The sequence below is a fragment of the Prinia subflava genome, chromosome W (assembly GCF_021018805.1).
Source record: "Prinia subflava isolate CZ2003 ecotype Zambia chromosome W, Cam_Psub_1.2, whole genome shotgun sequence".
NCBI classification, from domain to species: Eukaryota; Metazoa; Chordata; class Aves; order Passeriformes; family Cisticolidae; genus Prinia; species Prinia subflava.
This window is the reverse complement of record NC_086282.1, coordinates 8,546,534-8,572,835: the sequence shown is the minus strand read 5'-3', so window position 1 is coordinate 8,572,835 and position 26,302 is coordinate 8,546,534. Positions and strand designations below refer to the sequence as shown.

Sequence of the window (26,302 nt, the reverse complement as noted above, 5' to 3'; positions counted from 1 at the left end):
TACTCAGGCTTGGAAATAGAGAAAAATGTTCAGGAATTGTAAACGCCCTTGCCCGAAACTCAGGCAAGGACCAAAATTTGCAACAGAAAGAAGGGTGACTCCGAGAAGAGATAAGCCCACTCTGGAAATTGAATCAAGTATTCGTCTCTACTCGGAAATCTATTCAACCGACCGGCAGTGAGGAAAGGACTACATGAATATGGAAAAGAAATTGGAAAGACAAAGGAAGTGTGAGGCAATGCCCTGTCCAGCTGAAGAAACTGTATATAAACTGGCCCAGCAGAGACTGAAATTGTGAACAGGGGTGCCGCGGTGCCTCTAAAGAACCACTGGGGGTCGCCCCGAGCCAGCCCAAGCACTGGGACAAGGCGCACTCCGAAGCCAGCCGCGCGCTGCGCGGGACAGTCAGCTCCAGCAGGTGCTACACCCCGTAGGAGCTTGAGAGGGGGTGGAAAAGCGGCGAGGCAGAGGAAGGAAAGGAGGATCCAGCGAACAGAGCAGCAGAGAGTTTATTAACTCAACTCTGAGCCGTTTTCTGGACCCAGACTTTGAATCAACACAGGGTTTTAAGGGGAGCCGAGAAGGTGGGGAGAAGGGGGTGGGGTTTGCCGCCTCCAGCCAATGGTTTACAGTCTCTAGGGAGAACAGAGGGGGAAAAGGGTGCTTCGGACCAATTAAAGATAACTGGGAGGGGAAAACTCAAGGCGGGAAAGATAACTGACAATTAACCGAAGGGAACAGGTGCAGACACCTCGTGATGGAGGAGAGGGACAAAGGAATATTAATTAGGGGGGGAAGGTAGGGGTACATAGAACTGAACCTTTACAGACAACTAAATCTTACATAAAGCAGTAAACTCAAAAAACATGCACTGCCACATCTCCCCCTTTTCTTTTAATTAAGATGAAAAAGGCTGCGGTGGGTCAGGAAGGTATTCGGATTCCGGATAGCCTTCGGAGCCTTCTATGTCCATTTCTTCAGGGTCAACCGCTGTGTAATTAACTTCTGGAGAGGGGGAAGAAGTGGCACTGGAAATCAATTTAAACATCATTTTTCTAATTAGTCCGAAGGCCACCAGGATTAATAAAATGATGAACACAAATAACAAAATGGTCCTTAAGATGGATCCTAACCACCCAGAGAGCCCCCAGCCACTGAAGATGTTAGTTAACCAGTCTGATGTTTCCTTTTTTATCTGCCCGACCTTATCTTGCATCTGCCGCAAGATCTGCTTGGTGTCCTTGGCCCGGCTTGACAAGTTAAAACAACATAGACCCTCGAACTCCTCACAGGTATGCCCGTGGAGGAGCAAGAGGTAATCTATGGCCGCCCGATTTTGGAGGGTGGCTTGCCTTGTTAAATCCTCATCTTGAAGGAAGTTATATAGGGCCTTGGAAGTCATCTTTGACTGTTTGGCCACCCAACACTCTAGATGAGCCAATTCCCCCATATTTTTGGCAATTGAAACCCAGGGGGCAGATATAGTAACTGCGACTCCTTTAGACTTACTCCAATGTACAATTTCTGAATCGCAGTTTGGGTCCAAATTCTTCAAATCTCTTTTAGAAATAGCCGATTTATGTGCACCGTTTTTCTTTTGCTTCCAATCCATAATTTGGGTTTTGTTAGGTGAAAACAGTCCCAATTTCCCTAAGGTGCACGGACCTCCTGAAAGGTGAGAGGGGATGCCTGCCCAAGCATGGGTCCCGCAAATCAAAAAAAACACCTTTTGGCAATTTTTTGGGGTGATTGTAAACTTGGGGGGGAAGTGCTCCTTTGGCCATTCCCTGACACCATGATCTGGCGTGATATAGGGAATTTGACTGAACCACATTTTTTGTCTTGGGGTTAAGGGCATTTGCCTCATTGGTGAAGTGGATGCAAAACCGGGTTTTGGCTGAACCAAGGAGTTCCAGCTCCTGGGGTTCATCTTTTGAATTCTCTAATCGGAAAAAGAAATTCCTCCAACTAATAAAAGGACTAACACGGGGCCTGATTTTATCGCCGTTTGGACGGCGGGCATAATAGAGTAGTCTTTCGGGCAATTCATGTTTTTGAAAAGGGATCCCCACGAGGCAGGAGGAGATCGGGTCCGAGGCACTGGCCTGGTTTAGGCAGATGTGATCCTGGCCTAAGGACCGCGCCAGCGTGGTCCACACATTTGCATCGGGCTGTGGCACAAGCCAGGCTTGACTGGTTGTCAGGAGGCTGGTGATCACGATGATGAGGTGGATGGTCTGCATGTTGGCTTGGGATGGGTAGGACCTACAAAACAAACTTAAAAACACAAATCATGAGGGTTCATGAAATAAGCAGAGGGGGAGTCGTTCTCCGATTCCCATATTGTCTCAAATGGGGGTGTCCTGGAGCACTTTCTCCGACGGCGCAATGCTGCTGAAGCTACCTGCGAGACCTTTCCTTCCCTCTCTCTTTGTTTCTGGACAAAGGGCTTAACCCATTTAGCTGGGATCCACTTTAGCCCCCCATCAGTGAGGACGCAGGCGTACCCACGCCCCCACGTCACTAGGGCAAAGGGACCCTCAACTTTGCCAGAGTCAGGAGACCTCACCAGGACGGGCGGGTGGCGTTCCGCCTTCCAGTCTGAGTTACACTGGAAGTGCCTAACGATGGGCGGATTGGGATTTTCAAAGGAGCAATTGAGAAAATTGATCACGTACAAAGCCCTGGCCAACCTGACGGAAGGTATTTCATTCTTTAAAACCTGCTGCTGTTGTTGGAGGACCCGCTTGATGTTCTGGTGGGTCCTCTCCACGATCGCCTGGCCTGTGGGGGAGTGGGGGATGCCTGTCTTATGTTCCACTCCCCATTGCTGCAGGAAATCTGCAAGTTCCCTGGATTTGTACGCCGGGCCGCTGTCAGTTTTGATCTCCTTGGGGATGCCCATGAATGAGAAAGCCTGGAGCAAGTGCTGGATCACATGATGGGCTCTCTCCCCTGCGTGCACAGAGGCATAGACAGCACCGGAGAAAGTGTCCACTGAAACATGGACGTATTTAAGCTTTCCAAATGATGTAACGTGGGTGACGTCCATTTGCCAGAGCTCACAGCTCTCTAACCCTCTGGGGTTGACTCCGGCATGCAATGTCGGCACTGCATGGGACTGACAGGATGGGCATGAGCCAACAATCGCCTTAGCCTGCTGACGTGTGAGGTGAAAGCGTCGAGCAAGACTAGGCGCATTCTGATGGAATAGCTGATGGCTGAGTTTTGCCTGCTCAAAAACATCAGGCAAGGGGGCTATTGCCACTGGGGCAGCAAGGGCATCAGCCCTTCTGTTTCCCTCGGCAACAAACCCAGGCAAATCAGTATGTGACCTCGTATGCATCACATAGAAAGGATGCTCTCAGTGGGATACAAGCTTGACTAGCTTCGAGAGCTGCTCATATAGAGCTGTGTTAGACACCTGTTGCAAAATGGCCTGATCAGCTCTAGATACCACCCCCGCAACGTATGCGGAGTCGGTAACTAAATTGAAGGGTCCGGGGAACCTCTCAAAGGCTCTGACGACAGCGGCCAACTCGGCAATCTGAGGAGAACCCTCAACAATTTCAACATCTGCATCCCACTGCCGAGTTTTGGGATCCTCCCAAGTCATTACCGACTTGTGAGAAGCCCCGGACGCGTCGGTAAAAACAGTCAGAGCATCAAGGGGTCTCTTGCTCCGGACACATTTTAATGCCAATTTAAAAGTCACCTCCGAATTAAATAATTTGTGGGCCGGCCGATGAATTGAAATTTGACCCTTGAAGGAATCTAGAGCAAATTGCAATGCTTCATTTTCTTGAAGCAGGTGTTCTAACATAATTTTGGTTAATTGGCCCGTTGACAAGCTAATTGGTATGTGAATGCACTCGAAGTCACAACCGGCCAGATCCCGCATCCGCGTTCTCGCTTTGCGGATCAGCTCAGCCATGAGCTCCTGCGGCTGTGTCATCCTCTTGGGCCGATGGTGGCTGAGAAAGACCCACTCTATGATGAGAAGGGGATCTCCCCTTCCTTGGCCCTTAGAATTGTGTGATGTCTCTGAGTCCCACTGAAAGATGATCCCATAGAGGTGTGGCAGCTTACCCATTATGATGAATCTAAAGGGAAGCTTGGGATCACACCTGTGTGCTTGCCTTGATGACATTGCCTCTTGGACTTTCTCCAACGCTGCTTTTGCCTCTGCAGTAAGTACCCTGGGAGAACTAAGCTCCTCTCCCCCTTTCAACAAATCGAAAAGGGGTGCCAGATCCTCGGTGGTCAGACCTAGCCAGGGCCTTACCTAATTCAAAGCACCGCAGAGCTGATGGGCATCGGCAAGGGTCCGGACGTCTGTCCGAATGTCCACTTTCTGAGGAACAATGGTCCTCTTTCCGATTTCCAGGCCCAGGTACTTCCAAGGCGGCATCTTTTGAATCTTGTCTTCTTGCGGCTCGAACCCTGCAGCAACTAACGAACTTGTTACCAGGTCAAGCGTTCGTGACAGTCCATCGTCTGTCGGCGCGCAAACGAGGATGTCATCCATGTAATGATGGATGATAACCCCCTCCGCAGCTGCACGCACAGGGTGCAGCAAGGAAGAGACAAACTGCTGACACATCACTGGAGAGGCCTTCATTCCCTGAGGGAGAACTCTCCAGTGATATGTCTTCCTTGGGGCCGCTCGGTTGATGGAGGGAACCGAGAAGGCGAAACGTGGTGCATCGTCCGGGTGTAGTGGAATTTGGAAGAAACAATCCTTAATATCAATCACAGCCAAATTCCAATTTTGGGGCAGCATGGTGGGGGACGGCATTCCTGGTTGTAGGGACCCCATGTCTTCTGTCACGTTATTAATTTGTCGGAGGTCGTGAAGGAGGCGCCATCGTTTTTTGTCACTCTTACGAATGACAAAAACTGGCGAGTTCCATGGGGAGCTGGTCTCAACTATGTGCCCTTTACGTAACTGCTCCTCCACGAGCTCCTCAAGCGCCTTTAATTTATCTTTCGACAGCGGCCACTGTTCGACCCATACTGGCTCATCTGTTTTCCAATTCAGCTTTTGGGCCGGGCGCTTCTCAGTGACCGCTATGGAAAAATCCTGTGGGGGGTCTGGAATGCAAATTGTGACCCCCCACTGAGACATGAGATCCCTTCCAAACAAGGGCCGTTCATAATCCAAAACAAAAGGACGTGTACAAGCCAATTGTCCTTTCGGTCCCTCGAATTTAACCACGCTTTTCGATCGTTTAGCCGATTTAAACCCCCCTACACCGTGGATATTTGCAGGCACCTCCTCTAACGCCCAATGTGACGGCCAGTCCTTAATGGGGACTAATGTCACATCTGCCCCTGTGTCAAAAAGCAGTGGTGTATGGACTGACTCATTCCCTATGGTCATTTTGCACCATATTATGGGCTTTTGTGTGGTAATGTGTTGCACAGTACCCACGGAGAAGGAGTAGTGGCTTGGATCTCCGTATGGAATAGCCTGCGCAACAATTTGTCCTTTGGGGACAAATGTCGGGGGATGAGTCGTGCGCAGCCAGATCACGAGGGCCCTGGGATTGTTATAAATTGTCCCAGGGAGAACCTCAATCTCCTGCGGAGTGTGTTTACAGTCACCGACGACGATGAACTTACCTTCCTTCGCCAGTGGCCAGTCTTTCAGCTCCTTTGGATTTAAGGTGACCTGATGCCAATCCCTGTCCCGTAGGTGGAGGCTCCTAGTGAGGTGTAACCTGTAAGGTTTGAAGAGAGAAGAAGTGGTTAAAACAGGTTCGGCTGAGTCTCGAGCAGGATTCAAAAGTGTCCAGTCCGGTATATTTGTGTCAGTCCAACGACCCCCAAAAACATCTCCCCCTCTGTGGTCCACCCTGTTGGGGTCTTCACGCCGGGTGGACCTGTGCTCCCCCTTTAGTTTTTTGGTTCGTTGCAGGAAGGCTGTGGCGTTCCCGGTGGTGTAGCGTTCCTCTTCCCTCTCGGCTTCTTTGGACACTCGTGCGCGAAATGTCCCTCTTCCTTGCAGAGGAAACAGCTTCCGCGCCGAGCTGGGTAGTTTTGTGCCTGAGTTCGTTGGTTGGGATGCTCTGCCACACGCACGGTCCTCACGGGAATAGTAGGTGGAGCAGGAGCAGGGTGACTCTGCTGCGCGAGGAACGGGACCTTCACTTGACAGACTTGTAGCATACTCTGGAGAGTGCGTGGAGGGTCTGACAGAAGGCTGAGGATGGCCTGCTTACACAAATAGTTAGCATTGACAAACACCAGATTATCCCTAATCTTTTCCCGCGCGCTCTCATCTGGAATCTGCACTTCAAGTGCCCTGGAAAGCTTTTCTACAAAGTCTATGAAAGATTCAGATGGCCCCTGCTTGATGGTAGTGAAGGGTGGTAAGGGTGCGTGTGGCTGTAAGGTGAAAAAGGCCTTGCAGGCAATGTCCTTAATTGTGGGTAGAACTGAAGGAGGGAGTAAAAGGATCTGCGCGTCAGGGGAACTGAAGGAGCCCTCCCCGCTGAGTAACTCCACAGAGAGGGGATTCCCCTGTTCATCAATTGCCGGGAACGGCAACGTTGGCATGGCTTCCCGCAGTGCTTGTTTGAAGGCAGCTTCCCAGAGTGTGAACTCTGTGCCACTCATCAAACAAGTAAAGAGCTGTCACAGATCTGCAGGGATCACTGTGACCCCTGCCAAATCTGCGGTTAGGAGGCCACGGAAATACTGGCTCTCTCTGCCAAATTCTTTGTGCGCCTTGCAGAGCTCTCTAATTATGTTTTGGGAAAAAGGTTGCCAATTAGCTTTTTGAATGTCACTCCCCCATGTCTTTCTGTAGGTGACTGGCGCTGCAGAGAGGTGTACTTCCTCATTCCCATCACTATTATCTACTGGTTCCGAATTGTGGGAACCAGAAGAAAAAGCGTGGGAATTTTGCTGCCAAGATGGCCTCCTTCCGGGGCGGGGAGATGCAGCCGGCTCCGCCCTAGGGGTGGAGTGATGGGCGGAGCGAGAATGGGGTGGAGCACCGTGGGAAATGGGAGGGGTAGTGGGAGGAGTTGAGGCGGGATGAGTGGGAGCGGCTTGCCAGGAGGTGGGAGGAGTAGTAGGAGGAGTAGGGGGAGGAACAGGGGCGGGACGAGAGGGCGAGAACTTTTGGAGAAGGGGAGGGGTTGTGGGAGGAGTTGGGGAAAGAAAGGGGTTGGGTGGGTAATGAGGGGAGGGGGGATAGAAGGGGTTGGAATGAAGGGGAGGGGGGGTAGGAGAGAAAGGATTCAGGGGAGAAGAAGAAGATGTCGACCCTGAAGATCGACTGCCGCCATTTTGTGGATCACAGGCACCATTTTGTGGAGCCTGTGACTCACTCAAAGCAAACTTAACTCTGGGCTTAACTGTAGGGGAAGATGGGGGAAGGTAAGATCCTCGAGCCACGTGGCCATGGTGCCTCGAGGAATCCTCAGCAGTCTGGCCAAGACTGCTGAGTCTAGACGGCAAGGAATTTTGTAGAGAGCCTGGGCTAGCAGCCCTCTTCAAAATTCCTTTTTTAGGGACAGAGGGACTGGTACTGGGGTGAGGGGGAACTGGGGTAGATTCCTTAACCCGTGGCTTTTCTTGCCCCTTTTTTTGTTTTGTAATGAACTTTAGCTGTGAGATTAAAAACATGAGATCTTGTACCTTTTTATCTTTTGAACTTTCTGCATGAACCAATTTCCTCTCTGCAGCCTCCCAGAACTGGGAGCTGCGAACTGCCACCTCAGAAGTATTTGGAAGGTGCAAGAAAAGCCACAGAATCAATCTCTTTAAACAACCCTTAGAAAACTGAACTTTCTGAACTTCTAACATTGAAACACAAACGTAATAAACTCCTTTCTGTGCAGAGCTCAGAGACGCACCCATTCTTTCTAAGTTAGCAGAATCTGCACACTCCAAAGACCAGACAAAGTAAAGATCACAAAGAAAAAGTAAACTGCCGCGCGCTTAAAACCAGCAAACAAAAACACACTCACTAGCAACCGCAAAACCACCGGGGCACGGCACAAACTTCAAAACTACCTCCGATCGCAAAAAAACAAAACCGAAAGTAAAAAAAAATGCAAAACGCCAGGGATTTCCAAACCGGGAAGAAGAGCCCCAAAACCCAGCTCCCAGGGTCGCGCGACCACAGACCGCGGGCTTAGCCCACACGGAACTGCTTTACCGAAAGCCCCCCTCACGGTAAAAGGGGGTTTTATACTTACCAAACCCGGCGCGGGTGCGAAAAGCCGGTCTTCGGGGGTTCCTCTGCCGTGTATGAGTGCAATACAGGGCGCTGCCTTCCCGTCCTCGGGGAGCACGCCCTCTGAAGAGGCAGCTCACGCCGAGGCTGCGTGACGGCCAGGAGTTCTTTTCGGGGGGTCGGCTCCTAGTCCGAGCCCCGCTAACTCCGTCCGTGGGGGGGGGGGGTCCGTCCGTCGCCCCGCACGGTGGGCGCCAGACGCTTTGCCGCGGTGCCTCTAAAGAACCACTGGGGGTCGCCCCGAGCCAGCCCAAGCACCGGGACAAGGCGCACTCCGAAGCCAGCCCCGGCAGGTGCTACACCCCGTAGGAGCTTGAGAGGGGGTGGAAAAGCGGCGAGGCAGAGGAAGGAAAGGAGGATCCAGCGAACAGAGCAGCAGAGAGTTTATTAACTCAACTCTGAGCCGTTTTCTGGACCCAGACTTTGAATCAACACAGGGTTTTAAGGGGAGCCGAGAAGGTGGGGAGAAGGGGGTGGGGTTTGCCGCCTCCAGCCAATGGTTTACAGTCTCTAGGGAGAACAGAGGGGGAAAAGGGTGCTTCGGACCAATTAAAGATAACTGGGAGGGGAAAACTCAAGGCGGGAAAGATAACTGACAATTAACCGAAGGGAACAGGTGCAGACACCTCGTGATGGAGGAGAGGGACAAAGGAATATTAATTAGGGGGGGAAGGTAGGGGTACATAGAACTGAACCTTTACAGACAACTAAATCTTACATAAAGCAGTAAACTCAAAAAACATGCACTGCCACACAGGGGAGCTCCGGTGTGATAGAGGCTGAAGCTAAGTTCACGCAGTGCCGACTCCGGGCTTGACACTGATTTTTGTTTGTGGCTTTTTCTAAATTCTATTTTGTAAATTATTAATAAAATTCTTTACTAATTTAATTGGCTATGGATTTATAACAAGTTGACTGCCAAAAGGTGGTGCAATATTCTGAGCCATGTTGCAGCAGACAACCCATATCATTCACATCCCAAAAGCCTGCCTAAGGGTCTGTTTCTAATTTGCGGAGATCGGGCATGGGCAGGCATCCCATCCCGGCTTTTAGGAGGGCCATGTACCATTGGGCGGTTGTCCTTGCTGGCACCCAACCAAACCTTGATTGGCGAATGGACTCGAAAAAACAATACAGCCAATAAAATTTATAAGAGAAGCATTGAAAATTTGGAGCCAAATTGTGATTCAGAAATTTTTCATTGGGCCAAGTGAAAAAGAATTGCTGTGTCCCTCTTCCTTCCATGGGTTGCAGCAGCCAAAGCTCTTGGTGAATTGGGCCACCTAGAGTGCTGGGTAGTCAAACAGGCAAACTTGACATCCAGTGCCATCAGCTCCCTCCTAGAGGATGAAGAAATTACCAGGCAGGCCACACTCCAGAGCCATTCAGCCATAGACTTCCTCTTGCTGCTGCATGGACACGAGTGCCAGGAATTTGAAGGACTCTGTTGCATGAATTTAACATCAAAAGCACCCAACGTCCATACCGCCCTCAAGGAACTGAAAGGCATGGTTGGACAGATAAAGCAAGAATCTGAAGACTGGTTCAGTGGAATGTTCAAAGGCTGGGGACTCTCGGGGTGGTGGACTTCAGTAGTTAAAACAATTCTGTTGTTGTTTGTTGTTTTGTTTTTATTAGTATTGGCGTTCGGAGTTCTACGACGCCTAATCTTAAAAGCCCTCAACAGTTTAATCCCTACCACCTCAGAAGTAAACCATGCAGAGCTTGCAGGCCAAGAGCAGCCAAAATGGCCCACAAATCAAAAGTGGTGGGCAAGTTCATATCCTTCACCAGAGCAGGCCCGACGCCTCTCTTTCAACTTTATTACAACAAGAAACGGTGAGATGTATTGCACTAAGTAGGTTAGCTCATTTTCGATATATATTGCACTGGGTGATTTAAATATGTTATACCTTCCCATGGATCTGTGCGTTCCCTTTAACCTGATCTTCCCTGTGCCCCCTCCCTCTGGGTCAAATCCCCACTGGTTAAGGGTCCTATCCTCCACCCCCTCCCCTCTCTCCCAAGGGCATAAAGTTACCCTGCCCGAGAAAAACTTCCTCTTTCCCTTCTCCAGACTTGGATAAGAAGGTTCTGTATAATAAACAGTGGGACGTATCCTGAGAAGAGAAAGTGCTCCTCTGTCTTTTGCCTTCGATCCTTTGCCCAGTTATCCCCTCTGAGGCCTACAGCTAGCCCGGGTTGGACTTCAGGGGTGAGGAAATGGGACAGTTTCCAAAGAAATTCTTCCCATAATTTCTAATTATAATATTACAATATGCCTGAGCAATGAACAAGAGGAGGCTTTACAGCCCTGGGAACAAAGCAGGGACTGGAATACAACTCGCAGAGATTTCCAGCTGCCTTATTTTCTGAATTATGATCCACTGAGAAAGCAAGCTAAGAAATCCCTTTTACCTGGCACAACTTGTCTTTCTCAATGACTGAGCAACCTTTGAAAGAAGAAACATAACTGGGATTAAGGTATTCCTGTGCCTCCTCAGTGCACATACATGTAGGAAAGCACCCCTCACATCCGAGTGGGCAGTTCTGTATAAGGAAAGAGGTTTCAGTTTACCCTTAGACATACTAGGAACTTTAGCTACAACTTTCCTTGTTTCGCTCATGATAATTGGCTCAGGGCCAAGACAGAAGCACCTTTTGGACTTTCTAAATGCTCTTCAAAAGTTATCCCTGTTGTCATTGGCAGTTTGCCAATTACACCTCCTCAGTCATTAAGTAGCTAAGTGAAAGAACAAAGGTACTTGAGGCATTTTCGGGATGTTGTAACAGGGATATGGACTTTGTTCATTATTCTGTGCTCAGCTTTGTTATCTGTTTTTGTATTATTTTCATTCTTTTATTAAAACCTTTTGCTTTTTCAAGACCTACTCGATCATGCCGTCTCGCTATTATTGAGCCATTTCTCTGCAAAGCTGGGCCCTCGGAGGTATTGGGATCTTCCAATACATACACAAGAATGGTAGTTCAACCATCAACAGCCCTACAAATCATGTCTCTTTTCCCCATCTCTAACACTAATTAATTTTCAGCCTCCTTAAAACATATTTCCTTTAAGCTGCCACAGTCTGTGTCTGATTCAAACACTCTTGCTCCTTCTGGAAGCCTGTAGCATTGTGGATTTCCCCTAGCTATGACCAACACAGTAAACAAGATGCAACTTGCTCCACTGGAACTGTTTTTCCTTTCCAATACACTTCCAATACACACTCCAAGAGAACCTTGATGCTTCCATGACTTTATGTAATGATCCACATATTCTTGTTTTCATTTGACAGCAAGAATAGTGGGACAGAGCTGTGGGAATTCAGAGAAAAATGTAAACAAGGACAAGTGAGGAAGGAGTGAGAGCGAAGGCAGTGGTGTAGTGACTCAGGGTGAAGTGCTGGCATTACGGTGAGGGATGTGGGGGAAAGGATGCTGGAATACCCAACAAGGGAGTGAGGTCATCTAAATTTCTCCTTGCTCTCTTGCTGTTCCTAAAACAGAAGCTAAAAAAGCCACTTAAATAAATGCAGATGAGTTTGGTAAAGGGCAAGTCCACAGTTTCTTCACTTTCCTTGCCATCCACTCCCCCATCCCACCATGGTTCATGCTTGAATGCAACACCCTTAAGAGCAACAGGGCCTCAGTTTATGAGAGCATTGTCCTGAGCATACTACATTCTTTACTGCTTACAGTAGGGTTACTTGGAAAATTTCTATCCACCTACCTGTGGATACATCAGTAGCTTTTCCAGAAGCAGTAACTTTGCCTACAAATAGCTTGCTGTTTTCTGGACACTGTGACATGACAAATAATTCTTTGAGGCATTTGTTCTTGTGTAACACAGACCAGCTTCTACTGCATGTAATGGTTCATGCATTAGCAATCTGGCAATAACTTTTCTCTACTGAATCTCATTATTACTTGGTTTTCTTTTCAAGTGAACCATCTCTAGTTTATTATACAAATTGGCTAGGATACAGGATATCTGCTAGGATACAAAAAATGTAACCTTTGAGAATAGTATGAAGCGTCCTTTCATAGTCACCTGACAAATTTAAAAAAAAACCTTCTTAGTACCTTTGTTACATGAAGTTAGATGATTGTACTTCTTTTGTATTTCTTGAGTATGTGCCTTGATTAAACTAAAACTTCCCACCCAAATTAGATGGACAATGAACAAGGTCAAATTTCTGCAGCTGGCTGCCAGCAGAATTTGGAAAATATCAACACGGTCCAAAGATGCAAACACGATGTGAGCCCTTGTATTTAGGGCATGGCTCTCTCAGGCAATCATCTGTCTCCTGAGGCAATGCAATGGGCAACACTTCCCATCTCACTTGAGTAATTATATCTTTTAGCTATTTTGTTGGAGTAATTCTGCTTGTCGCCATGTAATTTGATAGCTTGTATCTCTCAACAGCTGTGGGAAATTTCCCAGATCTCCACATTCCTGCAATACCAATTACTACTAAGTCCTTAGAATTGAAAGACTATCTTGACTTTTGGAACTGGCTGAGGCTTGAAGGAGGAGGAAGTACATCTGAAGCTTTTCTTCTGGGCCCTTTTTTTTTAGAAATATGTTCTTTCCCTGGTTCTGTTGTTGAAGTGACCATCAGTGGCTAAACATCACTGTCACTGGCCAGGCAGATCATTTCCACTACCCAGAAGTTAGTGTGACACTGGAAGGCTATCAGTGATTCTACCTCCTTCCACAGAAGCATTTCAGCTGAGTGCTAGTAACAGCTAAAAGACAAATAAATACAGCTAAATACTTCCTCACTGAGTCACAATGTAAGAAAACCAGCAACCCTTCTAAAGGCAGTTGAGCCCAACTCATACTGATTCAGCAGACCCTCCTGTGATATGCCACAAAGGCAGAGGTGTTATCAGCTGTTTTCACCTGAATGGTAGAACCTGGGCTCACACCAAACTTCTTGTTCTGTCAAGGTCAAAGACACTGTATCTTTATAACTTATTTTCTGACAACTTCTATTCCAGACAGTGAAGGCTAAAGTGATTTTATCAGTGGGTAAAACACTACCAAGGATAGGTATGTAGTTCAACCCTCCCAAACTCATGAGTTCACACCCTGTAAGAGAGTAATTATCTGCACAGTTAACACACAATAAGAAATGAGGCAACTGCAAACCATCCTCAGGACCATTTCCTACACAGACTTAAGGTTGCTTCCTGTGGTAGACAGCACAAGCCAGAACAAGGCACTTTTGGCTTCCCTACTTGTTAGTTTTTGAATTTTAGAATCCTAGAATGTTACACACAAGCCCTCTTCCCACCAAAGGTGTAATACTCTATCACTTTCTTTAAGAGCTCAAATGTACTTTCTTCAAAGAGTAACTCTTATTTAATGCTTCTCTTCAAGTTTGTTCAGAAATGGCTGTCAGAACACCTGACTTTTAAACTCAGGTACATGTTTGAGACAGGCAGACTTCACGCAAAAGCTAAGGCTAGAAACCTCACACTGTCCCAGAGTACCAAAGTTCATCATCACTAAAGTACCCCATAAATAATAACCATGTCAGAAACCCTGAACACTTCTAAAAATTATTCTGCTGCCTCATTTAAAAACATTTAAATTTTAGTGCATATATTTCCTGCATAAGTGTGTAGCCAGCAAAGATGTTTAATAGAATGAACTTCAAGACTAGTAATGAAAATTAGCCTATCAGCAGAATCAATGTGTAAACTGCATATCCATCAATAAAACAGAACATTACTACAAGTTTGCCTTCCACTTATCTAAAAGATTTCTGAATTGAAGCCTGAAATAAACCTGAATTATTGATTTGCTGTGAGAAAATGAAATATTAGAGATACTCGCTTTTACCAAAATTATTCCTGCTAGCTCTTCACATACAGGATTTTCTTCATCCTTCTTCAAGTCTTCTAATTCAAAGTATTGTAATTTTCCAGCATTTTTGTCATTATCTTGTTGCAGATTTCCTGTTCCTTTATCCCTTCAAATCCAGAGGGCACACTAGAATTGGAGAGATGACAGATAACAGCAGTGTTACAGGGACTTAACATACAAAAGGTCCTGCAGAGGGTCTCTGTAACATTTCATTTATGGATACAGGCTGCATAGCAGGCACAGGAAACTTTGTCTTGGAAAGGAGGATTGTGCCTATGTTGGTAACAACTATCACAGTTTGTTTGCAGTTTTTCTTATCAGTATTAATTGCCAGACCTGATGGCCAAACTACCCTGTCCACCGAATCCAGGTAGGGACAGAACTGAGACAGCCACCAAATGAGGTGCCACCAACTCTGCTCTAAGCTGGGTTTCACAACCGACAGCTCAGGCATTTAGATGCTCTGAACTGGTAATTCAAGAGTCAAATTCCTCCAAAACCTGGTTCATGGTAACCTCAAAGATACACAAGAAGGATACGTGAAAAAATTAGGAAATCCCACATGCTAAGCAAAACACAGTTAAACAAGGTCTTTGCCTTCAGATGACCCAATGCTGTACACCAGATTTTTTAATCTAACTTTTCAGTTATAATTTCTTTTGAAAGTAGGGTTATAACTCAAAGGGCTTTCTAAAACATGGAGATAGATGCTGCCTTTTGCAGAAGAGCCTAAAAGATCAACAGAAAAAGTGGTTCCTACGCTCCATTTTCTGGGAGAATAACCAACTACTTGGCTGCTGAAGAAGCAGCTTCTTTTTCTCTTGAAGCGGGCCCCTTTGCAGCTTACCACAGACCTTAAAGGCACACAGAAAAGGGAAGATACTATATGTATCTGCATGTTTCCTTATGTATTTCACACAACTCTCTCATGCAGAAAAAAATGCATGTCGCAACAGAGCTCATAATTGATTGAAGCATCTAGTGATTATCTGCGGGAATATAGGCTTTCTGCACACTTTACTGGACAATTTTATTGGCCCCAAACTGACTTAAATTCCATTTTAATGCAAAAGTTTAATCTCTGAAGAATCTTCTTCTGCAATCATTCAGTGTTTCCTACTGAAGTCAAAATCAAAACAAAGTTTCAAGTACCTTTTGGTCGAAGACAAGTGGTTATGTGAAAAGAAAACACAACCCAAACCCCCCAAAGAAAAACAAATTCCCCCTGAGTTATTTTACAGGGATGTAACTTGAAAGTAAAACATTGCTTACTGCGAAGAGTAAATAAAAATTTACGAATAACTACCTACCCTAAAACTGTAACTGTAGTTTACTGGAGCCAGATGTGCATTTCAACGAGAAGGCTCTGCAAGCTGATGTTCCCAAAAATTTGTCATTAAAAAGCACCCTTTTGTAGGGGCTATTGATCCTTCTCAGTGCTTTATTCTCTGCCATACATCTACGTGTCAACAGGGAGAGTAACCCACTGCAGCAGAACACATCTTTGTAAACTCCAGAAGAGAGTCTTTAATGCTATCATTTCATCATTTAATACATGCTAGAGTAGCAGAACCTGAATTTTAAAGGATTGAATTATTTTGCACTGTAGAATACTGGCAGTTGTAAAAGTGTGTCAGTCTCAGCTGATTGATTTCATTAGAGTGGAAGCTGGCCTCAGACTAAATAAGGAACAAATGGGATCACTTCTATTGATGGATGTGCATGTACACTCAGGCCAATTCACTTTGAAGAATGTCACATATTCACTAAAACTTAGTAACTGGCCTGAAGGAAGTGTATGTATGCAATAGGTCCATGCAATTATCCTGATTGAAGGAAACCCCTCTTGCCATGCTAAATTATGTGCTCCAGTGTTGGCGTGCTGCAAAGCCTGTTTGCTTGCTAGGTTCAGGCAAATCCTGACTATTGCCTTCCTGATTTGTTTCTCCAAAACAGAGTACAACTTAAATAATGGCACCTCTATGAATCTCATTCCCAGGAAAAGGACTGAAAATGTAATAAAGCACATGCAAGTCAAAATAAATACTCCAGATAGCAGAATTTTCACCTAAACCACATCTGCTGGGAACTACAGCCAACGGTTCCCTACTGACAACAGCTAATACCAAAAAACTCTACCTGACTGAAAAACAGTCCAGTCTACAAAGTTTCCACAAAGCACAAAAACAGTATTTAATTTCTGCTCAATTCCATGGCTTTCTTGTCCTCCCTTCCCCACACTACCTTGTCAGTTAAAATTTATTAAATCAAACCTGTGAAAAATCCAACATCCTATTCTGAACAATTCTATATGAGTAGGGTGAGATACATATGCAAACCACAAGGCTAAAGCTCCTAGCTTCAGTCCTTTTCAACACCTCTGTCTGAGTGTAACTAAGCAAAGGACCACGAATTGATTTATTTTAACAGAAATTTACCACATTTTATTCATTGCCACCTCTCTGCCACCTAAACAGGCATATTTAACAAAGTTTCTAATATATTTCTCCTATAATTGCTATTATTAGACCTTAATCACGATAAGGACTATTACAATCTTTAAGCTCTCCATGGTGACATTTTCCTTTCAACAAATATATGCTGAGCTGAAGATAAGTTTATATTATGAGCACACACCATCCTGCCTATTTATACAAAGTAAATCCCATCTGTTGCCACACTGCATGATCTACCAGCTTGACCAGACTTTTCTGAAAGTATGTGTAAAAAAAATAGCATTTTACTTCAGCTCCTCTCACTGTGAGAAGTAACCACATTTACAAATGTCACTTCAACTGACTAGAAAAACCCAGATCTGTGAGAAAATATTCTTTCACGCTTCCACTTTTCTGATCCACACTCTACTCCTTGGAAATTTTTAATGATCATTTGTAAAGATCTTGTTAAAACATCGCAATATAAAACTGTTTATAGTCTTGGTTTCCTTATGTCTATTTTCATGTTAATTAGGCATTACAACTGTGTTGCTTTGAGAGTTAGACACACAACTTACTTCAGTTACAAAATCCTCAACAGAAGGACTTCATCTCCTTACAACCACACATGTACAAATTACTTCAGTAGCAGCACCAGAAGCATCAGTTTCACTACCACAAACACCAGAAGGGTGGCATAAACATGCAATTTCTATGGTTATTTCTAGAAGAAAAAGTGTTGATAAGTACAGATCTATCTTAGTGATTTGAGCTGGAAAACTCTCACTGAAGTTATCATAGTGGCTTGCAAAGTCATCAACAGATAGACAGCATAGGCAGAGCAGGAGCAAATTCTCTAGAGTCCCCATCCTTAGATTCCTTGAACACCTGCCCTTCCCAGAGAGATGCTCTGAATGATCCATGTGCAAAGCACAGCATGTCCACATTAAGTATTTGGAAGAAATGTGCCTTGTCTAAATGAGGCACCAGCATTAACAGTATCTGACGCGGTTAAGAAGGGTCAAGGGCAAAGGTGCATCAGTACCATAAGTTCTGCAGGATATTAAAAACTGAATTTATTGGTGAAGTAATTTTAAAGCAGAAAAAGCAGTAGTTCTCAAAGTTAAAACATTAGTTAGTAATCGGATCAGGCTGTCAGCTCTTAATTTCAAAATCTGATACCCAGCAGCATTTCACACTTCTGCACAATGTCCTACAAGTATGGCTGGCCCACCCAGTGCAGCTCCATGCAGCTCCTGTCCATGCAGACACCACACCCACATGTTCTTTGGCTTTTCCAGACTAAGTCCATGTCTCCTTCCACAGGGATGCTCAGGAAAGATTGTCTCAAAGGGTCAAACCACAGCAAGGCTCTGTGTCACAGGTTTTACTCAGAAGTAAAGTGACCTGAGGTCAGATTAACTCACAGTGAAAGAATTCCTTACATCTCAAGCATTTAGTTAAATGATTTTACCTCAGGGTCTCTGTAAACAAGCTGTAACAGGCTGAATGAAGAGTGGGCTTTCCAGTGAACCTCCAGACTCTACTGAGAGCAGTGCAGTGACACACACAAACCATGACTGCATGTGGTAAAGGACAGGCATCACTACAAGGCTCTGTCACCATCCACCACACCTGGGAAACTTGCTTCAAGCAGCCAGGAGGATCTGGGAAGTAGTCATCTGTCTATAATGAGCTGAACTGAGATCACTGAATTGATTTCCCCAGGCAGCAACTGCTGACAGTTCCCGGTCACAACTGAGAACCAGAGATTTCCATGTGAAAGGGTCATCTCATTACGAATTCCCATGAGTGTTTGACCCCATCCTGTCTGAGATGAAGGATGCATGTTACCATTTCCCCAAGTGGCTTTGCAGAAGCAGCTTGCATGGAATGATAGCACTGTAATCCTAATTTACAATCAGAGGGTTATATGCTCTATAAACTACTTTTACTGCTTGTACAGTACCTTTTGTAGAGAAGCAGCACCAAGTCACCTTACCATACTCCCAGAGAATCCTGCCAGAAATGAAGGGACTCAAAGGACAGGAAACACTGCATGGATTTTTTGTTTCTCCAGCCCTGGGAAAACATTTTCATTAGTACCTCAGATGCCCATGAGTCCCTCAACAAGCATAACTGGAGATTTTGAGAGCCGAGATGCAGTAATTTACAGAGGTTACAACCTGAGGCAGTCTGTTCTGTGCCTCTAGGTGGACTTTCCTGTGTCTGTAACAGATGTGACCTCATGGCCATAACTCGTCCACTTCAGCTGGTGAAAGGGATTTGTTTTAACACACCAGTCCACAAACTGGTGCAGCTGAAAACAGGCACATAGTCATGTCTGCAGACTCTGCAGCAAGATCACAGTCTAATAAGTAGCTAAAGATACAGCAACACTCACTTGAGACAGGTGTTCATCTCAGTATGTGTGACTCGTTTATGTGCTCTGCACCATTACAGGTGTTCATCTCAGTATGTGTGACTCGTTTATGTGCTCTGCACCATTTGCAGGCTTACATCTCACCAATCTGGGTGAAATGCAATGACATACAACTGTAGCAAGAGCATGATGTCTTATGGAATAAAGGTTGAGCTATCCCAAACTGGGCCTCAGATTTGGGCCTGCAAGGCCGCAGATTTGGGCCCATGTAGTAGTAGATAAACCTGTGGCACAGTTAGAAATTCACTTGAGGTGTGTGCATGCTTTAGCTAGGGCAGTTAGGATAGAAACACGGTCACTGCCTTAAACTGAAATAGTGTACATACTTGTTCACACTGAATGCCAATAGAAATGCACCTGCAACTGTAAACTATCTGACATTGTATAAAGCCAGACATTTTGGGAATAAAGGGGGAGAACGTATGTTATAACCATATTGGTCGGACCTGTGTTTGTTCCGTCTCCTATCCCAATTAGAGTCCCTGATTTCATACAACTACTGAGATTTTGCAGAAGTGTTTTAGCTCCTGTGACACTGGAGAATCCTGGAGAGTCAACGCTGGGGCATGTACTTGCCTGCCTGTTAAAATCTGTTCCAGATTTTCTCTAGGATCAGATTTATTAGCCTAAGTCAACTTAGTAATTCTACTCTATCAGCATTGCTTGCAAAATAACAAATAATTAATAAAAGGTAATAGCACTAATAAATAATAATAAAACAATAGCACATAATGAATGATAATAATTTATAATAAAATGTAAAATGCAGGCAACACAGGTAACACAAAGCAGTTAGTGATGCTGCCATAAAAGCTTTACTGACTGGCTTCATTTATATGCAAAATCTTTTGCTTCAGCAAAAGCTCCATTTTTCATCACAGAATTACAGTCACAGTAGGCATCTTAGAGAGTGAAACCTACATAAAGGGGGACAAAGGGCAGTCCGTAGCCTAACATCCCCTTACAAAGTGCATTGCTCTCATCTCCAAATATTTCAAAGCAGAGGCTCCTCAAAAACACTCCTTGTGATTGTATTTGAGCTGTATTGCTGAACTCAAATATTCATGAGCATTTAATATGATTATGGATGAGAACATTTATAGCCTTGCTATGTTGTGCTTAATGTTTTAAACTGTCATTATAGGCTTCAGCATACTGAATACTTATGAAAAATTCCTTTGCAGTGCTGGAAAATGCAGTATTTAAAATCTGTATGAACCCTATAAGAAAGGTTACAGCTGCATACTCCAATTTGCAATAATTAATGTTTAAACAACAATATTCAGTACTCAGTTTGCCCTGATCCTGGATGCACATTTGTTTTGAAGACTGATGTAGGACTGGGGCTGCACTGCCTTAAAACAAAGCCCATCCACATAATGTTTTGAAGGCAAACATTACTCACTGAGGAGTATTAATTCAGCCCTACTGCTTTCACTTCAGTTTCATATACCCAATCCATGCAGGCTCCAAGGCTGCTAGAAACCAAGGTACGACATTCATGCATAACTTCAGATCAGATTTTAATTCTTTCAACTTCAGCATCTCTGAAATACCTACAGCTACCTTACAATCTACCATTTTCTCTATATCCAAAGATAATATACTTTTCTTGTTACCATTCGTGTAATTTCTGTTATGTAGTCATCATACATAAATAACTGCATCTAACTCCAGCATTTTAACTGGACACCTGCATTTGCCTGCCACTGTTGGGGGGATGGAGCAATCCCTCACAACATGCTTAATCTCTGTTGGAAAGAAACATAACCAAGTTGAATGATGGAGGTCACACACAGAGATCATTGTTTGAGAGCTGCAAAAAATGGGTGCAAATGGATCCTCTGATTACTCTGTTAGACCTCATGTCTTACCATGCCAACCAAAGGACAGGATAAGGGCAGCAGCTCCTCTGATACCCAGCCCCTGGAGAATAGAAAGGAGGAGAAAAAACCTAGCTGGTCCTCTCCTTTTCAGCACAAGCTGTTAGAGGCAAGCAGAGCCCACACAGCAGGCCTTACAGCAAGTAAGGAAGCAGGGGAAGTACTAGATAAGATAAAAACAATAAGGGTTGAAAGTTTAGGAGATGGGATACATTACAGAGGATATGATGTAGAAAAATAGAATGAGATTAAGAGAATTAAAATGAAGCCTAAATATCTGGAAAGTGGCCAAGCAGTATGATTTATTCAACTGTTAAACCAATTTGATTATGTAGTAGGAGATACTACTCTTAAGTAGCTAAATTGTCACTAAAAATATCTTGTCAAAAGAAGTCCTTCAGTATCAGCAGATGGGCTTTATCTTCTCTGACACTGTGCATTAACTACACAGACTTTGACATTAATTATAGACATGAGTGTGACTTTCTGACAGAAAAACCTCAGTTCTCCCTGCTTCAGCAGTGCAATTGCTGACAAGTTGGATGCTGAGCCTTCTTTCCCTATTGTGGAGAAACCCACCATGCACTCCTCTGAACAAACAATGCAAAGCAAGAGGAGCGTTTGCTTCAGCCTCCTGCCAATATTTAATTTCTGCAGCTTCTCCATGGGTTGCCTGCAGCCAGTAGAGAGAGACAGCCCTTGTCAAGCAGGCTTCAGGTAGCCTTACTCTGTAGCTCTGAAATGTGTTCTGAGGATCTCCTTCTGGATGCTTGGCCAACCAACTGGTTAAGCCCAATACCTAAAAACAGTGCTACAAGTTCTTTCCTCCCCCTATCAAATCTTTGTTGGTACAAATGGTCACAGCTCCAACAATATAAGACTGAATCCCTTAACACAGGAGAAAAGGATTTTTGAACTGTTACTCACAATCTTTGTGTCTGGACCACAAGATTGAACTGGCTTGAAAAGATCAAGATTTGATGAAACACATAGCTGAATTACCAGATGGTGAAACTTAGTTTAAATAAAAATCTACATCCCTAATTCTAACCTATTTGGGTCTTTAAAAAACACATTAGCCATTTGGTAAGTGTCAAGTCTTGCTTTCAGTGTCTCTTTTGCCACATGAGCATTTATTTCAACGTGTCACATCTGCTGGGCTGGTTACACTCACATACAGACTCGTGAGCCTTTGGTTTTTCACCTCCAGTGAACTCTTCCTTCCCCAGTCTTCTGCAATGGAATGAGGTGTTTCCATCTCTGTACCTTACAAAAACTCTTATATCTGTTCCATGCTGTCTTAGGAGCAGAGTGGTGGCAACAACTATAGAGCTTTTAACACACTTTGGTTTAATATTAGGAACGCCAATTGCAATTCTGAACCACAATCCTCTGCATTCTACACCAAAAAATATGCACAGCTAATTTTTAAACTCTCCTGAAAGAAGTGATGAATAAACTAAAAATTATTCTAATAGCCACTTGGGAGCTTGAGTCATAGTGACTTAGCCATTGAATTCAAATTCCTCTAATTACTTTGTTTGTTCTGAACTCTGCTAATACATTTAGACAGGAATTCCCAGACTACCCATATAAATGCAAGTTTAAAAAATTGTTTTGCTTTTCCTTGTCAGAAAATTGCAGTATTGTGCTTCTAGTAATTCTCATATTCATGCATTCCCATGCATGCTACTGTCTTTTGATCATTTTTTTGTTTTGGAGATGAAAACGATTCTTTTTAAAATATACTTTATCTTTTTGTACTAACACAGCAAATGTTTTAATCCTGAAATTCACCTTCATCATCCACCAGCAACATCTTAAGATAAGGCAGCCGTGTAGTCACTAGGACAAGCTTTAGTTTAAGTGTCTCATTCCTGTACATTCTCTCCCTATTTAATGGAAAAAGATATGCTCCTTAAAAAGACAGCAGGCCACATCTAGCCTAAGTATGTGGAACTGTCTCAGGATATTACAGGAACCTAATTGCTGTTTTCTCCCTTTAAAGAAATCTACTTCTTTCTGAGAGGAAGCTCAGGGGGATAGATTAAATTAATTGCTTCATGAGACTAAGTTTTACTAGACAACTCAGTAGTTGTCCAGAGCGATATTTTACAAAGATCAATACAAATGCAACATTGATACGAGGAACTCACTTGTCTCTTCTTGGTGATATCACACATCTTTCAAGATTGACGACTGAATTAAACTGCTTAGATGTCTCCCATGTCCAAGATCTTGGATGCCAGCCAGTGGGTTCATTGCAGAGGTGAAGGTGCTAATGCTGCACTGCATCACAGCAGAGACTCAACAGAAACCTTCCCACTCAAGAGTGTTCTTGCACCTGGAAATAACTGTTCTGCCTACTGCTGCAAGCTCCACCAGCATGTAAAACACATCTTCAGCACAAAGCACCCAGGAACTGCACCCAGTGAAAGAACTCAGTAAAACTATCAAGTCCAGTAAGGAGTTTTAAGAGACCAGTGGGTCTCCACAAGCTCCAGAGCAGTTTCTGAATACTCTAGAAAGACAGAGAGCCCAGAATCATTGGCATCTGAGAGCAGACACCAAATTACAAGGCCAAACATGCAGACAGTATGCAGTATCCATATCTAGAAACTATATAGCAGCTGGGTGCTGCATTGGAGTTCTTTTCCACCAAGGATCCTTTGTCCAAGCCTTCTGGAGATGTCTTGGGTTATGTAAGACAGGAGAGAAGCACTCATATTAACTAATAGCAAAGGAAGAAACCTGTATGAGCACAAGCCTCCTTGCACTGACACAGTCTGAAGGCCTTTCACTGTTATACTTCTGCATTGCTACCAAAGCAGTAACAGAAAACTGATCAGCATTTTAGCAAACAGAAAGAGGAAATGGGAGAGCAACTCTACTTCCATTTGGCTTAAAAACAGCTTTAGCACTGAATTTTAACACAGAGCCCCAGTCACTGCCTCCATATGATCATCCTGACAAATTAGATTTCTGACATCTACCTTTCTGGCCACTTGCCAGCAAACAGGGAAAAGTAAAAAACCCAACTTACTGAAAACCGTTTAGTCCAAATACAGTGGCAAGATTGCAAAGATTCATGCTGTTGTCTATGCGATGTTCAGCAACCTTTATCAGGAACTGGCACAGGTACTTCAGTAGGCAGTAATGAGCATCAGGCAGCTCTTTAAGGAGTTCTTTCAAGTAACTTTCTTTCTCCATGCCATTTCTAGAGCCTAGGAAAAATAAGAGAAGAAAAAAACATATGTATATGGTTTTCTTCATTGCTGCCAACTTAATTACATGGGTGAGCAAGCAGTGGGAGCTAAAATTCACTCCTGCTCCTGCTCAGAGACACACAACTCCTCAGTTTTCCTCAGGGAATGCACATGTTTCTCATGAGGCTCACCCTGGCAAGCAAGGGCACCATTTCATTCTTACCTTTATGCTGTAAACTTTTTCCTGAGAAGATTGAGCAGTTACTAACAGTCAGCTAAGAGCTTTAGAGCATGTTTATTCCCACCTGGCACAGCTAAATCTGCTTTAACTCCCTCTCTACCAGATCCTCAGATTCCATGCTCCTTCTGGATGTCATCCCTACTTCCCAAACCCTCCTCATACTATTAGTTTCCCTTCCCATGAAAACCTTCAAAAATAAGAAATCAAGGATGGTAAAACAAAGAGTCTCTTGAAATGCAGTGTTATAACAGCACTACAATACCTTCTGTGAGTGACAATTCTGCTACATATTCAGGAAGGAGTCTTCCTGAGACACTAATTTTGAAGCTTTGAGAAAAGCTAAGGTTACAGTTAACAATAGATGTTGCTGATTTAGCTGAAATGAATAGATAAGCTTTGCTGAAATCAGTTAAAAGTTAGAGGATGGTTAAAAGAAACCAGATTTAAGATAAGCTACCCCGGATTTAATAACTCATTGCTTGTCAAACAGAGAAACTAATCAATACAACACAAGACCTCCTGTTTCCAGAAACCCACTGAAATAGTCCTGGAAAACAGGAAACAGGGAGTTCTACCAGCCATCAATCACATCTGCATTGAAAAGGTTGAAAGTTTAGAACAAGGAAGATTCATTTTACTTCCTCCTTTTGGTGACCACTCCTCACAAAAGGACCACAGCCCCATTTCAGGGAACAAACTATGCATGCTTAATAGCCTTTTTGTCAATTAGCATACGAAGCGGAGAAGAGGAAGTGACAGGGGTATGAATATGCATTTGTATTTTGTGTATTCAACATTTTTGTAAATAAAAGGCTTTGTAATTACCTGTGATCTTTGCAGTGCGCATTAGGGAACTATCCCACCCGCTGCCTGGCATCGCAATAAACATACACTTTCTAACTTTAACTGTTAGAGAGTTTTTTGTCCGTCACAGTTGGATATTGATATTAGATCGATATTCCTATTTTAATAAATCAGGACTGATAATAGGCAGAGATCTTAATCAGCCTACAGGATTGCACACTTGGGAAGACAGTTCAAGGCAGAGCAGCAGCATCACCCACCACAGTTGCAATCACACTGCAGGAACTGGGAGCCACTGCTAACACAGATTTCAGTCTCTTTGTTTAAGAAGCCCACTACTGCCATGGTGCTCAAAAATAAACTTATTCCTACTATGCTTCATTAACAAACTGGTAGTAGAAACTGTACACATGGAAAATACTGTATAGTAACACAAAAAAGTGCTCAGACTCTTGCCTAAGTCTTGACACTTCACTGTGTTAAGACAGATTTTATCATGGTATACATATTTTATTTTAAACAAGCCTTTAAAATCTCTTCACTTGAGACACAATATTTTTACTGCAGTGTGTAAGCAACATGAACATCTGCTGTGTTGCTAGTAAGCATGACTGTCCTTCCAGCTATAAAATGATCTGGCAGTTGACTCACTTGGCTGTGCTTTTCCCATTAAGCAGTTATTTGAAACATATGTGTGTTCTACAGTCCCAGGTCCTACACAACACTAGTGTGATATTTACAAAAGATGCTTATATAAACATCACAAGTATGTTTTATTATTTGTGAAACAGAACCGCAATATTGCATTATTGTGACAATCTTATAAATATTTACAATGAACAATAGATGCACCAGTGTTTGAACTAAAATTTGACTAACATTGAAATATCACATCTCTTTTAAAAAGACATGTTCCTGTTCAGGATTAAATGAATAATAAACAGTATTTATTCCAGGCAGAGACATGACAAGGGAAAAATCATGTAGACTAGGTTAAATTCATAAGACAGCGAAAATCCTTTGAGCAGTTTCTGAGCAGCTGTGATGCTCAGGGAGCTTTTCCCATTAAGGCCTTCAATTAGCCTCCCAATCTTGCTCAGTTAGAGGTTTCTAGCCTGTTTGAACAGACTTGAGTCACCGAGTTGGATTTACTTGTGGAAA

The 26,302-nt window shown here is 44.0% G+C and overlaps 1 protein-coding gene across 1 annotated transcript; it reads right to left on the bottom strand.

Annotated features, from left to right (window-relative positions):
* Window positions 1–209: 209 nt before the first annotated feature.
* On the bottom strand, window positions 210–25,486 carry LOC134563425 (uncharacterized). Its single transcript, XM_063421344.1, has 7 exons — window positions 25,402–25,486; window positions 23,934–24,114; window positions 20,882–20,933; window positions 8,214–8,547; window positions 5,626–6,216; window positions 4,286–4,443; window positions 210–2,277 (listed from the first exon to the last, which is right to left on the bottom strand). Exons 1-6 carry the CDS (start codon window positions 25,484–25,486, stop codon window positions 4,286–4,288), a joined length of 1,401 nt encoding a protein of 466 aa, XP_063277414.1. The 3' UTR covers window positions 210–2,277.
* Between the last annotated feature and the right edge of the window lie 816 nt (window positions 25,487–26,302).

Excerpts from the sequence above, each read along its gene's own strand:
- LOC134563425 (XM_063421344.1), bottom strand. The coding sequence starts at position 25,486 with ATGGCAGTAGTGGGCTTCTTAAACAAAGAGACTGAAATCTGTGTTAGC. Across the intron at positions 8,548-20,881 it reads CCTGTCCTTTGGTTGGCATG|CACCTGCCGGGGCTGGCTTC; the intron begins GTAAGACATGAG and ends TACGGGGTGTAG. Across the intron at positions 6,217-8,213 it reads TCGCACCCGCGCCGGGTTTG|GCCATCCTCAGCCTTCTGTC; the intron begins GTAAGTATAAAA and ends TTGTGTAAGCAG.